General features: G+C 36.4%; 9 protein-coding genes across 9 annotated transcripts; 4 read left to right on the top strand and 5 right to left on the bottom strand.

The window, feature by feature from the left end:
* Window positions 1-7: 7 nt before the first annotated feature.
* On the top strand, window positions 8-1,167 carry C9374_008689 (uncharacterized protein; the record flags this gene model as incomplete). The annotated part of the gene is made up of 2 exons (XM_044698792.1): window positions 8-236; window positions 335-1,167. The coding sequence occupies 2 exons, from the start codon at window positions 8-10 to the stop codon at window positions 1,165-1,167; spliced, it is 1,062 nt and encodes a 353-aa protein (XP_044545329.1).
* A 25-nt stretch (window positions 1,168-1,192) lies between these two features.
* On the bottom strand, window positions 1,193-2,408 carry C9374_008688 (uncharacterized protein; the record flags this gene model as incomplete). Its single annotated transcript, XM_044698791.1, has 2 exons — window positions 1,193-1,759; window positions 1,878-2,408. 2 exons carry the CDS (start codon window positions 2,406-2,408, stop codon window positions 1,193-1,195), a joined length of 1,098 nt encoding a protein of 365 aa, XP_044545328.1.
* Window positions 2,409-2,891: 483 nt separating this feature from the next.
* Window positions 2,892-5,796, bottom strand: C9374_008687 (uncharacterized protein; the record flags this gene model as incomplete). Its single annotated transcript, XM_044698790.1, has 2 exons — window positions 2,892-3,760; window positions 3,912-5,796. 2 exons carry the CDS (start codon window positions 5,794-5,796, stop codon window positions 2,892-2,894), a joined length of 2,754 nt encoding a protein of 917 aa, XP_044545327.1.
* Window positions 5,797-6,012: 216 nt separating this feature from the next.
* On the bottom strand, window positions 6,013-7,025 carry C9374_008686 (uncharacterized protein; the record flags this gene model as incomplete). Its single annotated transcript, XM_044698789.1, has 2 exons — window positions 6,013-6,429; window positions 6,519-7,025. 2 exons carry the CDS (start codon window positions 7,023-7,025, stop codon window positions 6,013-6,015), a joined length of 924 nt encoding a protein of 307 aa, XP_044545326.1.
* Window positions 7,026-7,410: 385 nt separating this feature from the next.
* On the bottom strand, window positions 7,411-8,494 carry C9374_008685 (uncharacterized protein; the record flags this gene model as incomplete). Its single annotated transcript, XM_044698788.1, has 2 exons — window positions 7,411-7,839; window positions 7,940-8,494. The coding sequence occupies 2 exons, from the start codon at window positions 8,492-8,494 to the stop codon at window positions 7,411-7,413; spliced, it is 984 nt and encodes a 327-aa protein (XP_044545325.1).
* A 707-nt stretch (window positions 8,495-9,201) lies between these two features.
* On the bottom strand, window positions 9,202-10,522 carry C9374_008684 (uncharacterized protein; the record flags this gene model as incomplete). The annotated part of the gene is made up of 2 exons (XM_044698787.1): window positions 9,202-9,830; window positions 9,916-10,522. 2 exons carry the CDS (start codon window positions 10,520-10,522, stop codon window positions 9,202-9,204), a joined length of 1,236 nt encoding a protein of 411 aa, XP_044545324.1.
* Window positions 10,523-11,555: 1,033 nt separating this feature from the next.
* On the top strand, window positions 11,556-12,635 carry C9374_008683 (uncharacterized protein; the record flags this gene model as incomplete). Its single annotated transcript, XM_044698786.1, has 1 exon — window positions 11,556-12,635. The coding sequence occupies one exon, from the start codon at window positions 11,556-11,558 to the stop codon at window positions 12,633-12,635; it is 1,080 nt and encodes a 359-aa protein (XP_044545323.1).
* A 325-nt stretch (window positions 12,636-12,960) lies between these two features.
* C9374_008682 (uncharacterized protein) lies at window positions 12,961-17,129 on the top strand (the record flags this gene model as incomplete). Its single annotated transcript, XM_044698785.1, has 6 exons — window positions 12,961-13,153; window positions 13,251-13,540; window positions 13,596-13,655; window positions 13,703-15,989; window positions 16,071-16,652; window positions 16,705-17,129. The coding sequence occupies 6 exons, from the start codon at window positions 12,961-12,963 to the stop codon at window positions 17,127-17,129; spliced, it is 3,837 nt and encodes a 1,278-aa protein (XP_044545322.1).
* Window positions 17,130-17,219: 90 nt separating this feature from the next.
* On the top strand, window positions 17,220-18,499 carry C9374_008681 (uncharacterized protein; the record flags this gene model as incomplete). The annotated part of the gene is made up of 3 exons (XM_044698784.1): window positions 17,220-17,442; window positions 17,500-17,735; window positions 17,813-18,499. The coding sequence occupies 3 exons, from the start codon at window positions 17,220-17,222 to the stop codon at window positions 18,497-18,499; spliced, it is 1,146 nt and encodes a 381-aa protein (XP_044545321.1).
* Between the last annotated feature and the right edge of the window lie 603 nt (window positions 18,500-19,102).

Here is a 19,102-nt window from a genome sequence, read left to right as displayed (position 1 = left end):
CAAAAAAATGAAGACAAAGGAAAACATCATGTTTGGTATTAACATGCCAATTTCTTCTATAGATGATTTATCGGAGAGTGATCGGTTAAAATTAAAGGCTCACAAATTTGGACGTCATGATGGATCAACAAAATTCGAAAAAATTATTCCCATATCGGAAGATGAAGAAATTCTGATTATTGAAATTGATGATAAAGTCGGAACATTGGAACGAATAGATATTGAGTATGGAGAAGGTTTGTTATCACGACTATCCATAACTTCTTCATCATTTCCTGAATTTATTTGAAATCGGAAATTTGCCTTTTTGAAATGAAATACTATTATCTAACAGGTTCAAAGGCTACTGAAAATTCATTTGAAATTGAAGTTATTGACGCGCATCCATTTGATGTATTTGGAGAAGGATCTAAATTCTCTGGATTTCCATTGGAACCTACTTACAAGATGCAAATAGATCGAGTGGATACCGATAGTTTGAGAGAGAATAAAATTTGTCTGAGCGAAAGGAAGAAACGAAAACGAGCAGTTTTGGATTTATCTAATTTTAATACAGATGAAATCAATATTGAGAAAGTGTTAGCTCGAAGAAAATGCAAATTCAGTAACGAAGAATATGAATATTTGGTACAAATGGAAAATTTTCAAGACAAAATTTGGGTTTCACAACAGTACTGCGAGGCACGAGGAAAAAAAGCTTGGAATGCTTTTCAAAACCAATTGAAAAAGTGGGACGAAAAGATCGAGCCTTTATCAGGAGAGGAAAATCTCGTCAAGGCAATCTCCAATACTCTCATGAAAATTTTAAAGCGTGAGGACAAGTTAAAATATCTAGGTTCGTCAGAGAACATTTCTTTGGAAAGTATTCCAGGAGTAATTATTTCAGAAGTAATCGAGGAGCATTTCCATGATTTGCTTTCTCATGCAGAAAATACGAAGGAAGGGCACAACACACCGTCGATAAATTTTGACAACATTGACAATTCTCTGAGATCAAGCATTGATCAGCATGTACAGCATTATTTCAACAAAAGGGAAGTGACAACAGTCTCTCATGCCAAAACACTGGAGGAAGTTACCAACAAGAAATTGGTCTCTGCTCAAGAGAACATCAAGATGAGGAATGAGCTTGTAAGATTTGCAAAATATATCAACCAGAGCTTATAAACTCTAGTTAAAACATTTTGATAATTTATTCGTCAATTGAGGACTCATCGCTCGATTCATCACTGCTCGTGGAATTGAGACTACTTTTTTCTGCTCGTAATTTACTTTTCCTTTCCTGAATTTCAGCAATTAATTTCTCTTTCTTGTCTTTGAATTCGGTTCGAATACGGTCCATTTCTTCCATTAAGGCATGTTTATAATTTTCCACAATGTCAGAGTTGGCTTTTGCTAATTCAGCTAGAGAAGCAGATGTAGTTGGAATATCTGTTGTCTGATCTTCGTTTTTGGAGTTTTTCAGCAAATCCAACCCAGACTGAGAAGACCTCATTTGGCTCAGCGTAGTTCTATCAAACGGAAGCTTCTCTTCAGGAACAAACTCTTCATCTATATACTCTCTCTTGTTAAACTGCATTAGATTTGGTAAGCAAGATTTAACGAAATTTTCCTCTAATTTTAGAGGGTTGTTTTCAACATTGAAAATTGCAATGCTTTTTGGAAGTTTCGATATGTCACATTCCTCAATTTCATTATTGGCCAAGTCGAGAAACTGAAGCCTTTTGTTTTCCATCAATTCATCTCCAATTTTCTTAATCTTATTATCAAACAAAGCTAAGAAAATGAGGTTTGGAAGAAACCTAAACTCGTCTGATAATTCCGAAATGTTATTCTGAATAATAACTCGTACTTCCAATCTGTAATCAAGTACTTACACATTGAAGATAAACGTGTGTGAGATGGGTGTACAAATCAAGGTTTTCAATTTTCATAATGTTACATCTATCAAGCTTTAGCTTTTTGATCATGAACAATTGATTGTATCTTGATGTGTGAACATGAGATATTCCCCTAAATTTTCCAATTTCGCGAAACTCTTCAAAAACTACATACAATTCTTCTTCATCACTTGGAATATCGGAAAGACATCGCTCTGCAACTAGTTTTGGACTTATTTTTGTTGGTTTTAAAGCAACGGATGTATTCTCTTCCGTAATTCCTTTCTTTAAATCACGCTCCATATGTGCCATTGAATAAAATTCTGGCTCCCTCGAGGAACCTTCCTCAACAACATTACTTATTTCATTTTGTAGTTTTTGTGCTTTTCCTGCACTCCCCGGTTTTGAGATGGCCGGTGTTGTATTCTTCTGCAGTGCCACTTTTTGATGACCAGCATGTCCCGACGAAGGCTTGCTGTTTCCCGAGTTTGATGAGTGGGTTGGTTTATTGGATGGTTTGGCGCTCATTTTTTTCAAACTGTATAAATTGTAAATGAATTGCAAAAATAGAAAGTTAATGTTGTTTAAAAGAACCATATGTTGGAGAAGAAATGAATACGGAATTGCAACAAATCTTGAATGATAAAAAAAGATGACATCCACTTGGAACCTTGCAGAGCAGGTAAGACAGTAATTACAAGGTCGCAAGTTTCCGCCATCCATGGATCATAAAGGAGTGTTGCTGGACAATCACTTGACCTGCTCTTATGATTCATGGTTTGTATTGGAATGTTTCAAGTCATACCAATTCCATCACTCTCATGGTGTTGTGGTTCCAATAAATTAATCAACCATTCACTTTATCAAAATTGAACTTTCAATAACAACTAGAGAACATTTCACCATGTCGAATGTCCAGAACAGAAAATGCCAAGACTTCCAAAAACGTTCCAACAAAGTGATCTGTACAAAAAACGCTTCACACGAAAACCAGCCATTTCACAACAATTATTATAACAAGCACAATCCCATCAATAGTATTCCGAAGACTATGATCATATTCGAGACAAGATGAATCGTCATCGATCCAGAATAGGGTATTGGCGCACTTTTCAACACATAATTTCCACTCACGACCAAACTATAGGTTTGAGCTCCCTTATTGGTGGCTTTTGATGAAACAGAAATGCTCACATTGGTCTGAGAGGGAATATTTTCAATAGTAACACTTTCCACAGTATTGGTCGAGTCATGATTCGCGTTATTGGTGAGTGCCATATTTCCAAAATAAACAACTGTTCCAATCGTGACTTTTAGATCCATGTCGTTAACGATTCGTTTTACAGTAGAACTCATATTCGTGAAAGGTCCTGGTAAATCGTACCAAACTAAGGTAACCTTAATGGTAGAGGATGGTGAAGTGGTCATGACCTCAATAGAAGTATTAGTATCAGGTTCCAAACTCATTCGATTCACAACTCCAATATTTCCTATTAAGGCAACCGAGTTTGGATCTTGCTCAATTTTCAACACTCGTTTCAAATTCACTCTTCCATAACCATAAAAATGATTTGGAACTTGAAAATGTGAAAGACCTTGTGGATCGAGATAGGACGAGAGTGACACAAGTCCATTCATCTTTTCTGCCGAGTGAATGAGAAGTGCCTTGACGAGAGATCCACTCAATGTTTGTGCTGCATTCTTATTGTACAATTCCAAAGCGACTAGTTTCTGATTATTATTTTGTGTTAAATATTGTCGAATGAGGGCAGCAGCTCCTGCGACAGCTGGTGTGCTCATGCTAGTTCCACTCATGCTACGAATGTTGCAAGTGGTGTTAAAGTGAGTACTATAAATTTCTTGACCTGGAGCAACAATGTCTATATTCCATGATTTGGGAATTTAAGTAGTACAATCAACAATGAAAATTTCATACCACATTCATATTTTCAATTTCAGAAGAATCAACATGATATTCATCAATATAAAGTTTTAAAACGTTGAACATGATATTGGAGATGAAACACATACCTGGCTTAATTCTTCCATCGACCGTTGGTCCTCTTGAGGAGAATGAACTCAAATTTTCCATATTATACACGGTCGTATTGACATTCTGTGAAATTGTGAGTTTGTAATACTCAGTAGTAGAGTAGGAAGATCCAACAGTTATTGCATTCTTTGCTGTTGCAGGATCATTGACCGTCGAGTCATATGAGTAAACTCCATAATTTCCAACTGAAGTGACATAGGTCAACTCGTCATTCTTATTCAATACTGAATCAATAGAAACACTTTGTGAGTTATATAAATTACAATGATGACAGCATCGTTTTCCATTGTAGGCAATACAGGAACTATCATCGACTGGAGCTTTTGTTCCATTGGAAAACAAAGTATAACATTTGCAGTCATAATCACAAGTGTATGGATTTTGACAACTCCACGAATTTGAACTCACTCTCACACCACTATCCAATAATCTTGGAAGTAACACTTTAAGGTCAGTAATGGTGAGTCCAGAAGAACCTGAAAGTTGAGCATCTACCACATAGAGCTTGGCATCACGGGCAACTCCTATTTGGTTATTCACAGAAGTAGAAACAAATGAAGAGGGATTTCCAGCAATGGTACCAGCACAGTGAGATCCGTGTCCTGTGTCGTCCAAGGTATTTCCATATCCACCTTGGGTATCAATGTAGACAATCTTTCTATTGTTAAGATTTAAGGTCGTGTAAATTTCACCTTGTCCTGAGAAGAAGCAATGATTCACATTGACACCAGTATCGGTCACTGCAATTAATTCTCCATTTCCGGTAATTCCATAATTCCAAAAGTATGTATTGTTGGTGCCTCCTGATTGTATGACTTGATTCGAACCGTAATTATCAACCTGATAGGTCACACCACGAGTAATATAATCCACTGAATCGAGAGATTTCAAATAGCTCAATAATTGTTCTCCTAAATTTTCTGAAATGTCGTTCCACATGTTGGAAATGGAAGGAACCATTTTCATGGCTTGCTCAATGATTTCACGTCTTCTCAAGGTTTTAACGGATGGATGATCAAATTTACCTTTCTGAATTAAATTCCAAACACCAGTGTCTAAATTTTCAAGAGAAATGTGAACTCGTCCATTCTCTTTCAAATTCCACCTCAATCCAAAATAGAAGGAAAACTTTTCTTCAAACCAATGTTGAATTCGATTCACATCTTGATCATTTATCAGCTGCGTAGGAAGAATATCGTGCATTAAATTCTTGATGTCTGAATTTGGACTGTTATCTATCATTTGAAGAGCTTGTAGCAAATGAATGCTCGTAAAATGTTTCATCCAAGTATTGATGTATTGAGTTTGAAACCAATTTTTCACATGATTCAACCACAATGCTGCATCTTGGTTTTTTCCAAAATGAATTTGCAAATCTCCAAATTTCAAATCTTCCAAATTCAACTTGGAAAATGTCACCTTTTCATGTTCGGGAACTTTCTTAATCCATTCCACATGTTCCTGAATAAATTTGTTGTTTCCCAAAACACTCAATTGAGCGAGTGTCAAACGTGTGGTAAATATTTTATGCATGTCAATGTAATGTTCATCATCGGATGACCTAAATTCAAATTCATCACGATAGTCTTGCACGCCCATGAGTCGAGCCAATTGTGTTAAAACGTTACTGGTCATGATGACTTGGTTATATAATTTCACATGAACCCGAATCGAAGCGGATGATTCAGAAATTATAATTTTTGAAAAGGTAGAGACCTCTCTATGATGGCGATGTTGGTTCAAGAGTTCCAAATTCGAGCGAATTAACAAGTTTGGTTCTTCTTTTAAATACGTAAACTCGTGTTGTTGTGCTTGAACAAGAAAGACCATGAACAACAGGGCAATGTATGCCCCTATCGTCATCCAAAGGGTGTTGGTCCGAATTTCGGTCATTGTTGAACAGTTGTTTTCGTTTTTTTTTGTGCGAAAGTTTGACATTTAACACAACCTTTTTAAACCAAACGAAAGTCCGACGACTGCTCATGTTTCTCAACTTTCTATTCACTCGTTCTTGGTACAACCAGTAGAATTTTACTGAATAATTTCACACTTTACAATTCCTTTTCCGTGATGAAGGAATTAATGAGAATAGAACATCCCCATCATGCATACCATTGCCAACAACACACTCATGAACCAAATTTGATGATGTACTGAGCTAGCTCCAGATGCAATCAACTTGGTTGTAAACGTTCCATATCCATACGGATTCGTATATAATATCACGCTACAATTACTACACACATCCTTATTGTCTCGAACCCATACTAAAAACGTGACAGCATCTCCAATCACGGCATGTACTTCTGATTTTTTAATACTTGCATATTGATCATCCGATTGTTGATACGAAACAAATTTGGCAGCACTTAATTGAGTTTTTACAAGAGTTTCATAGGTCGTTCCAGAATATGCACCTACTACGACTTGAGTTTGATTGAGGTCTTGTAAAGTTTTTAGAGATAAATGTCCGTCCTTATTCGTTCGAATGAAGGCCTTGAGTTTCATTCAAAATGTGTGAAATTTTTGGGTGAAATGGTTGTAAATATAATTGTGAAATGTTAAAAAAACACCAAACCACTTACCTGAGATGTCATTCCATAATTGCATTGAAAATGAGCGACTGCCTTTCTCGCATCGGTGGGTGTCGTATTCGATGAAATTAAATCACACTCTCCAGAATCGACTCCATTCTTCATGGTTGTGAAAAATCCCAATTGAGAAGTATTGAGATATTTGAATTGAACTTGTAACTTGGTTCCATAACGATCATTAATCTTTTGCACAATGGTATTTCCGACCATATGTTTGACTTCCTTATATGGAGAGATGACTCCTGTTTCCATACACATGACCAATGCCTTTCGATTTGCAAATGGATTCTTACTTGGATATTTCACCAAATCATTGATACAAGCAGGTACAGGGAAATACATTAAATTGAAATAGGCATCAATGAAGGTTCGATCGACAATCATATCCTGAACAGCTGCATCGAATGCATCAATATAGTCCTGAGAGACTGGAACCGTATGATTTTCAAAGTCTTGACCATTCACTCTACATTCTGGCAAAGTGAGAATCAACAACATCAAGGAAGTGAAGATGAACACACTGTTAATGAAAGAGACGTTGTGGTGTGGACGCTGATTGTTGAAGAGTGACATTTTCGAATTATGAACAGTTGTTTTTTTTGTTGAGTTTTTAAACGAACTGCAAATCTCTCTGATATCTTTGTGTTCGTCGTGTTGCGACCACGATGAGAATGTTACCACGCCAAACCAATATCTAAAAACGTTGCCATTTATGAACATTAAGACAAATTGTTATACGCGGACAGGTTCGGAATTATTTTTTTGCATCTCGTGTGTGTTTGCGCATGTGGAATGATTTCGCACACTATTTCCATAACCATGACATCTCGGCTTGAATAAACATGACTGGAAATCCAAGTGCATGACATTTATAATTATGGGCTCATACCGATTGGACGGAAGATAGGATCCATGTCATCATGACCATCATCAATACTGTCATCCACAAGGATGCATGTTGCATTAGATGCATGGCAGAGGATGGAAGGATTCGATTCGTTGTAAAAGTTCCATAACCATAGGGTGAGTTGTAAAAATTGACAGTACAATTCTTACAAAGATCTTGGTTTTGTTTGACCCAAATTAAATAAGTGACACCATCTCCAATCACTGCATGCACTTGGTTGTTCTTGATGGCATCATATGGAACATCTCCATCATCGAGTGGAACATATTGTGCAGCTGAGAGTTGAGTTTTTACAAGAGTTTCATAGGTGGTTCCTTTGGAGGCACCGACGAAAATGTGGGTCTGATTTAAATCTTGGAGAGTCTTGAGGGTGAGATGACCATCCTTATTGGTTCGAAGAAAGGCCTATGGAAATGGAATTTTTGTACATTCAAAAATTGGAATTCATGACAGCAAGCGTTGTTACAAAAAATTATTGAGGAGAAAATTAAGAACGAATACTTACTTGTGAAGTCATTCCATAATTGCATTGGAAATGTGCTACTTCCATTCGTTCCTTTGTAGGAGTCACGTTGGAAGCAATCAAGTCACACTCTCCAGAATCGACACCTTCTTTCATGGTATTGAAAAATCCCTTCAAAGAGGTATTAAGATATTTGAATTGAGTTTGTAAATTACTTCCATAGTAGGCATTAATCTTTTGTACAATGGTATTTCCAACCAAATGCTTCACTTCCAAGTATGGAGAAATGACACCCATTTCCATACACATGACCAATGCTTTTCGATTGGCAAAGGGATTGGTTTTTGGATATTTCACCAAATCATTGATACAAGCAGGAACAGGGAAGTACATGTAATTGGAAAAAGCATCAATGAATGAACGGTCAACAATCATATCCTGTACAGCAGCATCAAAAGCAGCTGTATAGTCTTGTGTTACAGGAACGGTGTGATTTTCATAGACAATATCTAGCGCAAGAAGGAGTGAGGTAGAGTGGGAGAGGAGAAGAACCAAGACTGCCCATATGGTCAAGGGGAGAAGATGAATGGTTTTCATGATGAGTGTGAATTGGTTCGGGTGTTGTGTTTGAGTGGTTGAGAGATTTGTTTTTTGGATGGAATTTGATAACAGTTAAATCATTCACTGCTATTAAATGATACCGTGCCGTGTATTGAACTATGAATCACATCCTTTCACTTGCCAAATTCATCATGATGAGCATCTGATGAAATAGATTCGTTTGGATATTTATGAATCCGTTTGGAAAGACGATGATGTGTGGTTGGATATAATGATAAAGTAGTTGATTTTTTTGGGCATTGGTTCCGTCAGCATTGGTTACCAAACAGAATGACGTTGTGGTTCAATGCATCTATCTTCTTGTTATCTTATGAATGAACAAATTCAACAAGTCCATCGAGTGATTTTTAGTTGGACAGATCTTTTTAAATACACAACGACAGAATCAAACAGGATGCAGATAGATGTTCAAAAACTAGTTGCAAAATGCTCAAATCAAAGGAGAACTGTAGTTGCCTTCCTCAATCCCACTCAACCGTTGAAGCCAAATGAACTATTACAGCAATTTCTTTCAAAAACCATCACTTGGGCCTGTGCATTAAAATGCCAAAAGCTTTGATTTTTTCAAATTCTTCGAGTTTTGACTTTTTCTCTGTTTGCCTTTGTTTGCTCGGATTTGGTCCAAAATCATCAAAAGCAATCACATCATAAAAAATACAACAACAACAAAGAAATTCGACGATTTATAAGCGATTTCTAATAGGCATTACAAATTCATTGATGTCATAGGTTTTGCATCGGAATGGAGTGGAACAAATCTTCCATTTCTTGATGTGAGCAATTGCATTCTCTACTACTATTCTGATTGCTGCTAAGCCTCGATTGAACTGTTTCTCTTTCTCTGTGAAAGGGGATTCATTTCCGATGAATGGTAGGACTCCACGAGGCATTCCTTTGAAACCCTTGTCTGCCATAATATATTCATCAGTATTAATATATTTCCAAATATGATTTTCTGGAAATTCGATAAGATTTAAATCATTATTTGATCCATTGTAAGACAAGCTTACAAACAAAATATAGCCATCAGGAGACACACCAATCAACAACGTAAAAGTGTGCTTACACTTTTTACCTGAGTACAAACTTTGCTCTTTTATCTTGTTGCTTGGTGTAAATATTTGTTGCTCTGTTCCATCTAAAATAATAGTAATTAATTTTCCATTATATTTCACACCACGCTCAGCCCTAAATTGATAGTTTTTGAATGACAATTCTTGATTGTAATGAGTGAAAAACACATCAATCACCTTTTGCAAATTTCTGTGAACAGTAGACCGATCTATTTCAAAGATGAATGCTAAAAAGTACTCTGTGGGATATTGCTTGATCCACATTAAGAACATCATTAACTGAGATCGAATTGATAGTTTTGATAGATTTTTTGGGTTTCTTACCGTTCTCTTTGACCCACTTATTCCATTTATCTGTCTTCATAATATCACCATATTGGAACAAGCATGTAACGCAGCAAAAGTTAAGCATTTTTGTGGAATCTCGTGACTTAATTCCAATTAGATCTGAACATTGAACTTGGCAGCGAAGACAATCATACTTTTTTTCAACACAAGCTTGTTCTTTCCTTTCGGCATCCTTAATAGCGACTTTTTGATTAGTGAAAAATTCTTTCCTGATTTTTGCTGACGAGAAGTGTGAAAGCTTGCAAAAATTGAATTCATTTTCAGCCAATACAATCTTGACGAGTTGAGGAGATGTCTTACGCTTATCAATATGACAATCTGTAGCTGGCACACAACACAAACCTTGCTTGCTCTGTCTTTCCTTCACATATGATGGATGTTCATAATATTTCTCCCTTTCAAATATTAACTCAGATTGAGAGTTGGATTGAGAGGCGCTAGTACTTGATGAACTATTTGCATTCAATGGTTGAGATGAATTTGATGATTGAGAATTTTGGAGAGAGTCTGAATATATTGAGTCCAATTTTCTTTTTTGATTATTTTTCAATAATGGACTCGTAATGTTTAATATAACAAGCATGTCCAGAATCTGTTTCTTGTTCATACAAGAACATGCATACCTTATTGTGACCCAATAATTTACTGATAGGAATATCATTCAAACAGAATGGACAAGTGCGAGCTGATCCGTTCTCAATGGCAGCAATAACATCCTTGCGTCGTTGTTCAACCGAATCGTTTGTTGTTGAATTAATGGAATAAAAACCTTGTGACATTTTTTCTTGATTGTTTCAAGATTCCATAAAAGTTACGAAATTTATTCATTCCAACTGCCAGCCTAACGAAAGGACAAAAATGAAACAAACACGAAAAAACATATGATTTGATCAAATTCGCACATCGATTTTGCATTAATTTCCCTTGTTTTTGCTTGATTTCTTGGTTTTTTCTTGTTTTCCTCGAATTTTCACTTTTTAATGCACAGAGTCAACTAGTCCTGATGACGCAAAGTTTATTAATAACCTTGTTGGTTTTGGAGGTTTTGTTTTTTTTAACGGTTTTAAGTTGCTCACATTCTCTTTGGCAGAAGCTTAAGAGCAAAAGCCACAATTTATTACAAATTCAACAAGTAAATATAATCATCAACAGTCAGTTCCTGACGAACCATTCATTCATTCTTTGAATCAAAAGTGTTGTTATTGGAGGTGGATAAGGAATTGTCAAGGCGTTCACTTTTCCATGATCAGTTCGGACGAAAAGAATGAATCAAGTTATTCAAATTGATAGAGTTTCAATTCAATGAGTCATTCAATACTGATAGAGTTTCAACTCTTGTTGAGGTTATCAAAAAAAAACTCAACAACAACCTTAATCTCAACGAATGAAGAGAAGTAGAGAGGATGAACCTACTCATCCTCCTACTCATCCATCTCTTGCACACAGTATCATTCCATTCTGGGATGAGTACTCACAACAAGTATCGGATAAACTTTGGGCATGTTCAAGAGATTCCTTTCATGAGTTTAATCAGTACAACAACAAGGGATGCACAGACGGATGGTTCAACTTTTCTCTACCCCAATGAACAAGAAAGGACAACATTGAATCAGTGGATGGGAACTGCTCGTTGGATCTACAACAAGTGTTTAGAATTTACACACAACTTCAAAGGTGTCAAGAAAAATAAGAAGAATTTCAGAACGTTTGTGGTGAACAACGATAATTATCAGACAGAAAATCAGTGGGTTGTGAATACTCCTTATGACGTAAGAGATGCTGCCGCTATTGAATTGTTGACTGCGTTCAACACTAATTTTGAAAAGAAGAAGGCTGGAATGATTGACAAGTTCATGATCCGTTTCAGGCGAAAGAAAGACAGAAAAGATCATTTTGTTCTACATTGCAAGCACTGGAAGAAAAAGAGTGGACTGTATTCTTTTATAAGGAACATCAAGAGCGCAGAACCTTTGCCTGAGGAGCTTCAGTACGATTCCATCATTATTAAGAACAAGTTGAACCATTATTATTTATGTATTCCACAAGTACTGGATATTAGGGGTGAGAACCAAGCCCCTCAACATTCAGGACAAGTTGTAGGATTGGATCCAGGAGTAAGAACATTTCAGACCACCTTTGATTTGAATGGTTATTCAACCAAATGGGGCTCAGGAGGTGCCGAAAGAATTGGTAGATTGTGTTGCGCGTATGACAAGTTGCAATCGAAGTGGTCTCAACCAGAAGTCAGACATTGCAAAAGATACAAGTACAAGAGAGCAGGAAGAAGAATTCAACAAAAGATTAGAAATATTGTGGATGATCTACACAAGAAACTGTGTTTGTGGCTGTGTCGAAACTACCAAGTGATCTTACTTCCTTCGTTTGAGACTCAGAAAATGGTAAAGAAACTCCATAGGAGAATTAATAGCAAGACAGCAAGAAAAATGTTGACTTGGTCACATTACAGATTCAAGCAAAGATTGCTTCACAAAGCTAGAGAGCATCCGTGGACACACATTTATATTGTCAACGAAGCGTATACATCCAAAACTTGCTCATGTTGTGGACAAATTTATACGGTTGGATCATCTGAAGTGTTTCGTTGTCCATCATGTGGCTCAATTTTTGACAGAGATATCAATGGAGCAAGAAATATTCTTCTTCGATTCCTTACTACTCATAGAATTAGTTTTTGAGCACCTTGTGTGTTGGGTCTTCCCCACCTTGTGTGCGTTGGGTCCTTTCCCCTGGCTTTCACTCTTTGAGTGTTTGCTTGCAAGATCAGCACTTTGTTCGATTTGTTTGTTTTGTTCAAATTGTTGATTTAAATAAAGGCGTTGACCAAAAGTCTTCATGCCTCAATACTGGCGATAATGAAGAGAGAATAATCGTAATCGTGTTTGTTTCAAAAAAAAAATTCAAAATTACCACAACATCATCATCGTCTTTGAAAAAAGTTCATTGAGCAGATTTTAAGAGTCATCAAATATTGTTGGGATATTGTTGAATAGACAAAAATTAATGGGCAAAAATCAAAATACCAGTTCCGAAGATGGCAGCGCGTTTAATTTATCAAAAAGAGAAAGCAAGAAATATTTAATGGCTGATACTTCTTTGCAATCTATTGAGCTGAACGACGATGAGAATACCAGTGGTGGGTTATATCATCGCATCACTAATCAGGGAAAGGATTCTACGGTTACAAGCTCAGTTGGTGCGTTTTATTATTGTTTTGAATGTGTTTCCTAATTAATTTTCGTTGTTGTATGATACGAACATGATTTTGGAATGAATTGGGTCACCTCACACAGATGACGGAGTAACCTATGAAGCCATCATGGCAAAGTACACAGTATCACAAAAGGCTTCCGATAACATGGACAAGGATGCTATGGCCTCACAAAAAGACCTTGATGAAATTCATACTATGGTTTATTGCAAACCCCTGAAATTCAACTGGTTCTTGTTCTTCCTTTATTATTTGTTGGCAGTATGCTCTCTTGGATTGTTGTTACTTCTTTCCAGATGGTATGTGTGGCTGAGAGATCGAATGATTCATTGGGAATGTTCAAATGCCGAAGCTGACATTGTGTTAATCAAGGTATGTTTCGACATTGGTAAAACAAATAATTTGAAAAAACTGTCATTTACAACAGAGTAGCACTGGAGCGTTGACAACCTGTAAAGTCAAAAAACATGATTTGAGTTCTCATTCAGTAAGTGTTTATTTGTGAATGAATATTTCTTATGATTTGCACAACAGAATGGGTCACAAGAAACAAGTATAAGAATATTCACATATCGTTACGTGAAATATATTTATGACGTTACTGAGGATAAATTTAAAAGATTGCAATTTAACACATCTCTCCCATATACTACTATCCATAATGAAATGTCTTCAGGATTGTCTTCACAAACAAGAAAATTAAGAAGAATACTTTTTGGAAAAAACTTGATTGACATTCCAGTGAAAAATATTGTTTCATTGTTGTTGGACGAAGTATTGCATCCTTTTTACATTTTCCAAATTATTTCTGTTATTATTTGGTTAGCTGACGAATATTGGTCTTATTCTTGCTGTATTATTGTTTCTGCAGTTTGTTCAATCATTTTCAGTTTAATTGAGACCAGAAGAAACCTGATGAAATTAAGAAACATGGCTCACTACACGTGTGAACTAGAACGAGTCAACAAAGTTGGAAGTACTGAAAACGTTTCTTCTGAAGAGCTTGTTCCTGGTGACGTCATTGTATTAAGTGACGGCATTCTCCTGCCCTGTGACGTTTTGTTACTGTCAGGACAATGCATTTTGAATGAGGCTATGTTGACAGGAGAAAGTATTCCAGTCGTAAAAACCCCTTTACCCAACGAAGGAAGCGCGAATTATTCTGTGGATGCTGATAAATCCAACACTCTCTATTCTGGTACTCATATTGTACAGACCCGTAAAATGGGAGATGAGAAAGTTTTGGGAATGGTTTGTAGAACAGGATTTGACACAGCAAAGGGAAAATTAATGTTGTCTATCCTCTTTCCCAAACCTTCTTCATTCAAATTCTATAGAGACTCACTCAACTTTATTGGTGTCATGTTTATTATTGGAATGATTGGTATTCTGTACTCGATAGTTAAGCTTGCCCTGTCAGGAGTTCCATGGGACAATATTGTGTTAAGAGCTTTGGATGTTATCACAATTACGGTACCTCCTGCATTACCTGTGGCAATGACCACTGGTATGTCGTTCGCGGTTGCCAGACTTAAAAAATCTAAGATCTTTTGCATTTCTCCTCAAAGAGTTAATGTTGCAGGTATGATCAAACTCATGTGCTTTGACAAGACAGGAACTATCACCACCGAGGGTCTAGATCTCTATGGTGTTCGTCCAATGGAGGGAGATGAGTTTTCAGAATTAATTACAGAAGAGTGTGTAGCTAACGATTTTTCTGATTATGCCAACCTTTCTGAAAAGAAGAAGCTTATACTTTACTCCATGGCATCATGCCACTCGTTGACATATGTAAACTTTGAATTAGTTGGAGATCCTTTAGAAGTTAAAATTTTCGAGGCCACCAAATGGAAACTTAAGGAACCTAAGGCTTCTGATTACATGTTTGAATCCGTAATTCCAACAGTAGTACATCCACCTCATCATAATCATCACAAACAAGAACTTTCAGAGGTAGAGGTTCAAGAAATTGATATTACCAATCTTCCTTTTGAACTTGGTATTTTGAAGAAATTTGAATTCAAATCTTCCCTTCAAAGAATGTCGGTGATAGTTAAAAATCTTCAAGACAGCAAGACCTATGGTTTTGTGAAAGGCTCTCCAGAAATGATGCAAAAGTTATGTATTCCTGAAACGCTACCAGCTAATTACTCCAAAGTGCTTTATGAATATGCACATAAGGGCTATCGTGTCATCAGTGTTGGATACCGAGAACTTTCACAACCTTGGAAGGCCCTCCAAAAGGCATCTAGAGAAGAGATCGAGTGTGATTTGACATTCATTGGATTTATTTGTATGCAAAACAAGTTGAAGCCAGATTCAAAGAAAGTTATTCACTCATTGTCAAATGCTGGTATCAAAAGCGTAATGGTTACTGGTGACAATGCATTCACAGCCATTAGCGTTTCCAGGCAATGTGGAATTGCTCACTCTATTGGAAAAGTGTTTTTGGGAGAGCTCAAAGAAACAGATTATGGATCTTCCAATCAACAATATATTGATTGGAAAGATGTTGATGGTGAAGATAGATTGGATCCAGAAACTTTATTGCCAGAAAATCCAAACGTGGGATATGACTATGAGCTAGCAATCACAGGCAGTGTGTTTGAAAGGCTAGTTAAGGAACATACTTTCAAACTGGAAATGACTGGAAGTACAAAATATGTTAATGTTGAAAAGCCTTCCGTATTTCATAGAATGCTATTAATGTGTAAAATTTTTGCTAGATTCACACCAGATCAGAAGATGAGACTTGTTGAAGAATTTCAAAAGTTAGAATATTTTGTTGGAATGTGTGGAGATGGAGCAAACGATGCAGGAGGTAAGTATCATTAACAGTTTAACACCGTTTTTAAATTGATACTGGAACCATTACTACTACATGTTTTAATTGTAAAAACAGCCCTAAAGGCTGCTCATGTTGGTGTCTCATTGAGTGAGGCTGAAGCTTCTATTGCAGCACCATTTACTAGTTTGAAACCTACCATTGCGTGTGTGCCACAAGTGATTAAGGAAGGAAAAGCTGCTTTGGCAACCAGTTTCCAAATGTTCAAATTCATGATGTGCTACAGTTTAATTCAATTCTTTACAGTAGTCTTACTCTATGACATTAATAGCAATCTTGGAGATAATCAATTTTTATGGGTTGATGGCTTGGTCATTTTCACCATGGCGCTGCTTATGGGAAGAACGGGAGCGAACAAGAAATTAGTGAAAAACAAACCTTCGGCGTCACTTGTTTCTCGAGAAGTGTTTGTTTCTATGGGTTTCCAATTTTTCCTTTCTGTCATTTTCCAATTGGTCATGCTAGACAATTTAAAAAAGCAAGGTTTCTTCACGCCGCTTGATCCTGAACCTGAGACTAAGAAGAATATTAGATGTTTCGAAACTACAGTCATGTTCATAATGTCTACCTTCCAAACTTATAACACAGGCATGGCTTATAGTATATCAAAACCATTCAAAAGATCAGTTTACACAAACAGTACGTATTTTAACTAGAATTTTCACATTTACATGAAATATTTTATGCATAGAACTCTATTTCTTCCTACTCATTATCCTATTTATTGTGTGCTCCTACACCATTCTATTCCCTGATGTCAACTTGAGATGGTTCTTGTATTTGAAGAGCGTTCCATTCTATTACCGAGTCACAATTTTCGGTTGTGTACTTTTCCATATGTTGTTGAGCTACTTGTTTGAGAGATTTTTCATTCTAGGTCCTGGAGTGAGATGGCTACGAATGATTTCAATCCGACCAATTATTACATTTGTCAATCGTCTGAGAGGTAACAACAAGCCAATATCCAGGAAAAAGAGACTCTATGGCAAGTTAAAAGAGACTATACGAAAGCCTGCCATGTCCAACCTCAATACATCCCAACTCATGGAACATGAAGCAATCAAGAAAACCTCTAGCTTGATTTTCCAAGATTCTCCAAACGTAGAATTGGTATAACCATACCTAGTACTGGTTGATGTCTACAATGTGAAGATGTAATAAATTTTTTGTTCATTCAGAAACTTCACAAAACAACTTCAGAAAAAAATGAGTACTCATGAAAAAGAGGATGATTTAATGACAACAAGCAGTGCTGGTGTTGGTGGCTGCGAGTCGTCGGAACAACACACCGAGAATGATAAACAATATTTCAATTCATATTTTGATTGTGGAGTTCATGAACTCATGATTAAAGACAAACCAAGAACAGATGGATATATGAATGCCATTATTGAAAATTCACATGTTTTTAAAGATAAAGTGGTATTGGGTCAGTATATTGTCATGATGAAACTATAATATTTCTAACTGTCATGTCGGACTTTAGATGTGGGTGCTGGAACTGGAATTTTGAGCTTATTTGCAGCCAAATATGGAGGAGCTAAAAAAGTCTATGCTGTGGAAGCAAGTCCAATGGCCACTTTCACACAACTTTTTGTTGAACATAATGACATGCAAGATGTGATTGAGGTCATTCATGGAAAGATTGAGGAAGTTGAATTAGGAGTCGAGAAGGTTGATATTATCATTTCAGAATGGATGGGATTTTACTTGTTGCATGAGGTATGTTAATTTTTCAATGGTGTGGATTAGAATTTGTGAATTATTTTAATTATTACAATTGTTTGAACACAAAATAGGGAATGCTAGAATCAGTAATTTATGCAAGAGACAAATGGCTGGATAAAGAACACGGATATTTATTTCCACAACAAGCAATTATTTACATGGCTCCATGTGAAATGAACAATCTCTATAAGGAAAAAATTGATTTTTGGGGAGATGTGTATGGCTTTGACATGAGCGCAATCATGCCCATGGCCATGTATGAATTAGCAGGAAAGCCTAAGGTAGACGTTATTTCTCCTTCTCAACTTTTAATCAAGAATCCCATTGTGGTTAAGGAACTAGATTTAAAAACTGTTACAAAAGATGATTTGAAATATATTGATTGTGAATGTCATATCACCATTGACAACATCACCGATGAATCTGCTCAACAATTTGTTCATGGATTTTGCATTTGGTTTGACGTAATATTCATGCCAAAAACAGTCATTCTCTCCACATCGCCTTTTACTCCAGCTACTCATTGGAAACAAACCATCATGATGTTACCACAACCTCTACCAATACCTTCTTCAAAAAAGCTTCCAAAAACCACATTGGTGATGACTCCAAGTGATTCCAATGAAAGACATTATGATTTATCACTTGACATTCCAGATGCTTTTAAAGAAAATGAATTGGAGGAAGAGGAGTTAGATTTAAAGGAAATTATTATGCGTCAATATGAAGCAGAAATGGAAGATGAAGAAGATGAGTAGATTAAATCAATGAATTCAATCTTGCACCATCACGATCGGACTGTCAATAATCTGTTGAAAAAAAAATGTTGCAAAACCAATCAAGCACTCCAACCTTTCTCTTCTTCAAAACTATTATTCCCGATATTGTTGAAATTTTATTTATTACAAAGAATTAAAGTACAACAATGTTAACTCTAATTCTTTCAACAATCGGAAATACTAACAACATGACCATCATGTCATGAAAAATTTTCAACTACTAATTTGGATCCTCTGATGTTTGTACATATCCAAAATCAGCTGAAACACGTTTGGTGGGGTCCTTATTGTGTCATCGAATCTGGCTCGTACACCAGCACTAATTTAAGGCTTTGCGAAATTGTAACTGCTGCAACGAATAATTCGCAAAACACCTTATTATCTTCAGACTCTCTCATTCCTGCGCATTTTGCATGCGTACAAACGTTAGAGGGCCAAATTAGCAGATCCTAGTTGCCTCCATGGACCAGTTTGGCATGGTAGCCTCAAAAATCCCAAAAAAATTTTCTCGTAATCTTTTCCGCATTCACTAGTGCTTCTACGTTAAGGCTCATACGAATCTTCGAGCCTCATTGCTTACAC

Source organism: Naegleria lovaniensis, assembly GCF_003324165.1.
Source record: "Naegleria lovaniensis strain ATCC 30569 chromosome Unknown tig034, whole genome shotgun sequence".
NCBI lineage: Eukaryota > Heterolobosea > Eutetramitea > Acrasida > Naegleriidae > Naegleria > Naegleria lovaniensis.
The sequence above is the reverse complement of the archived record's forward strand: the minus strand, read 5'-3'. Positions and strand labels throughout refer to the sequence as shown.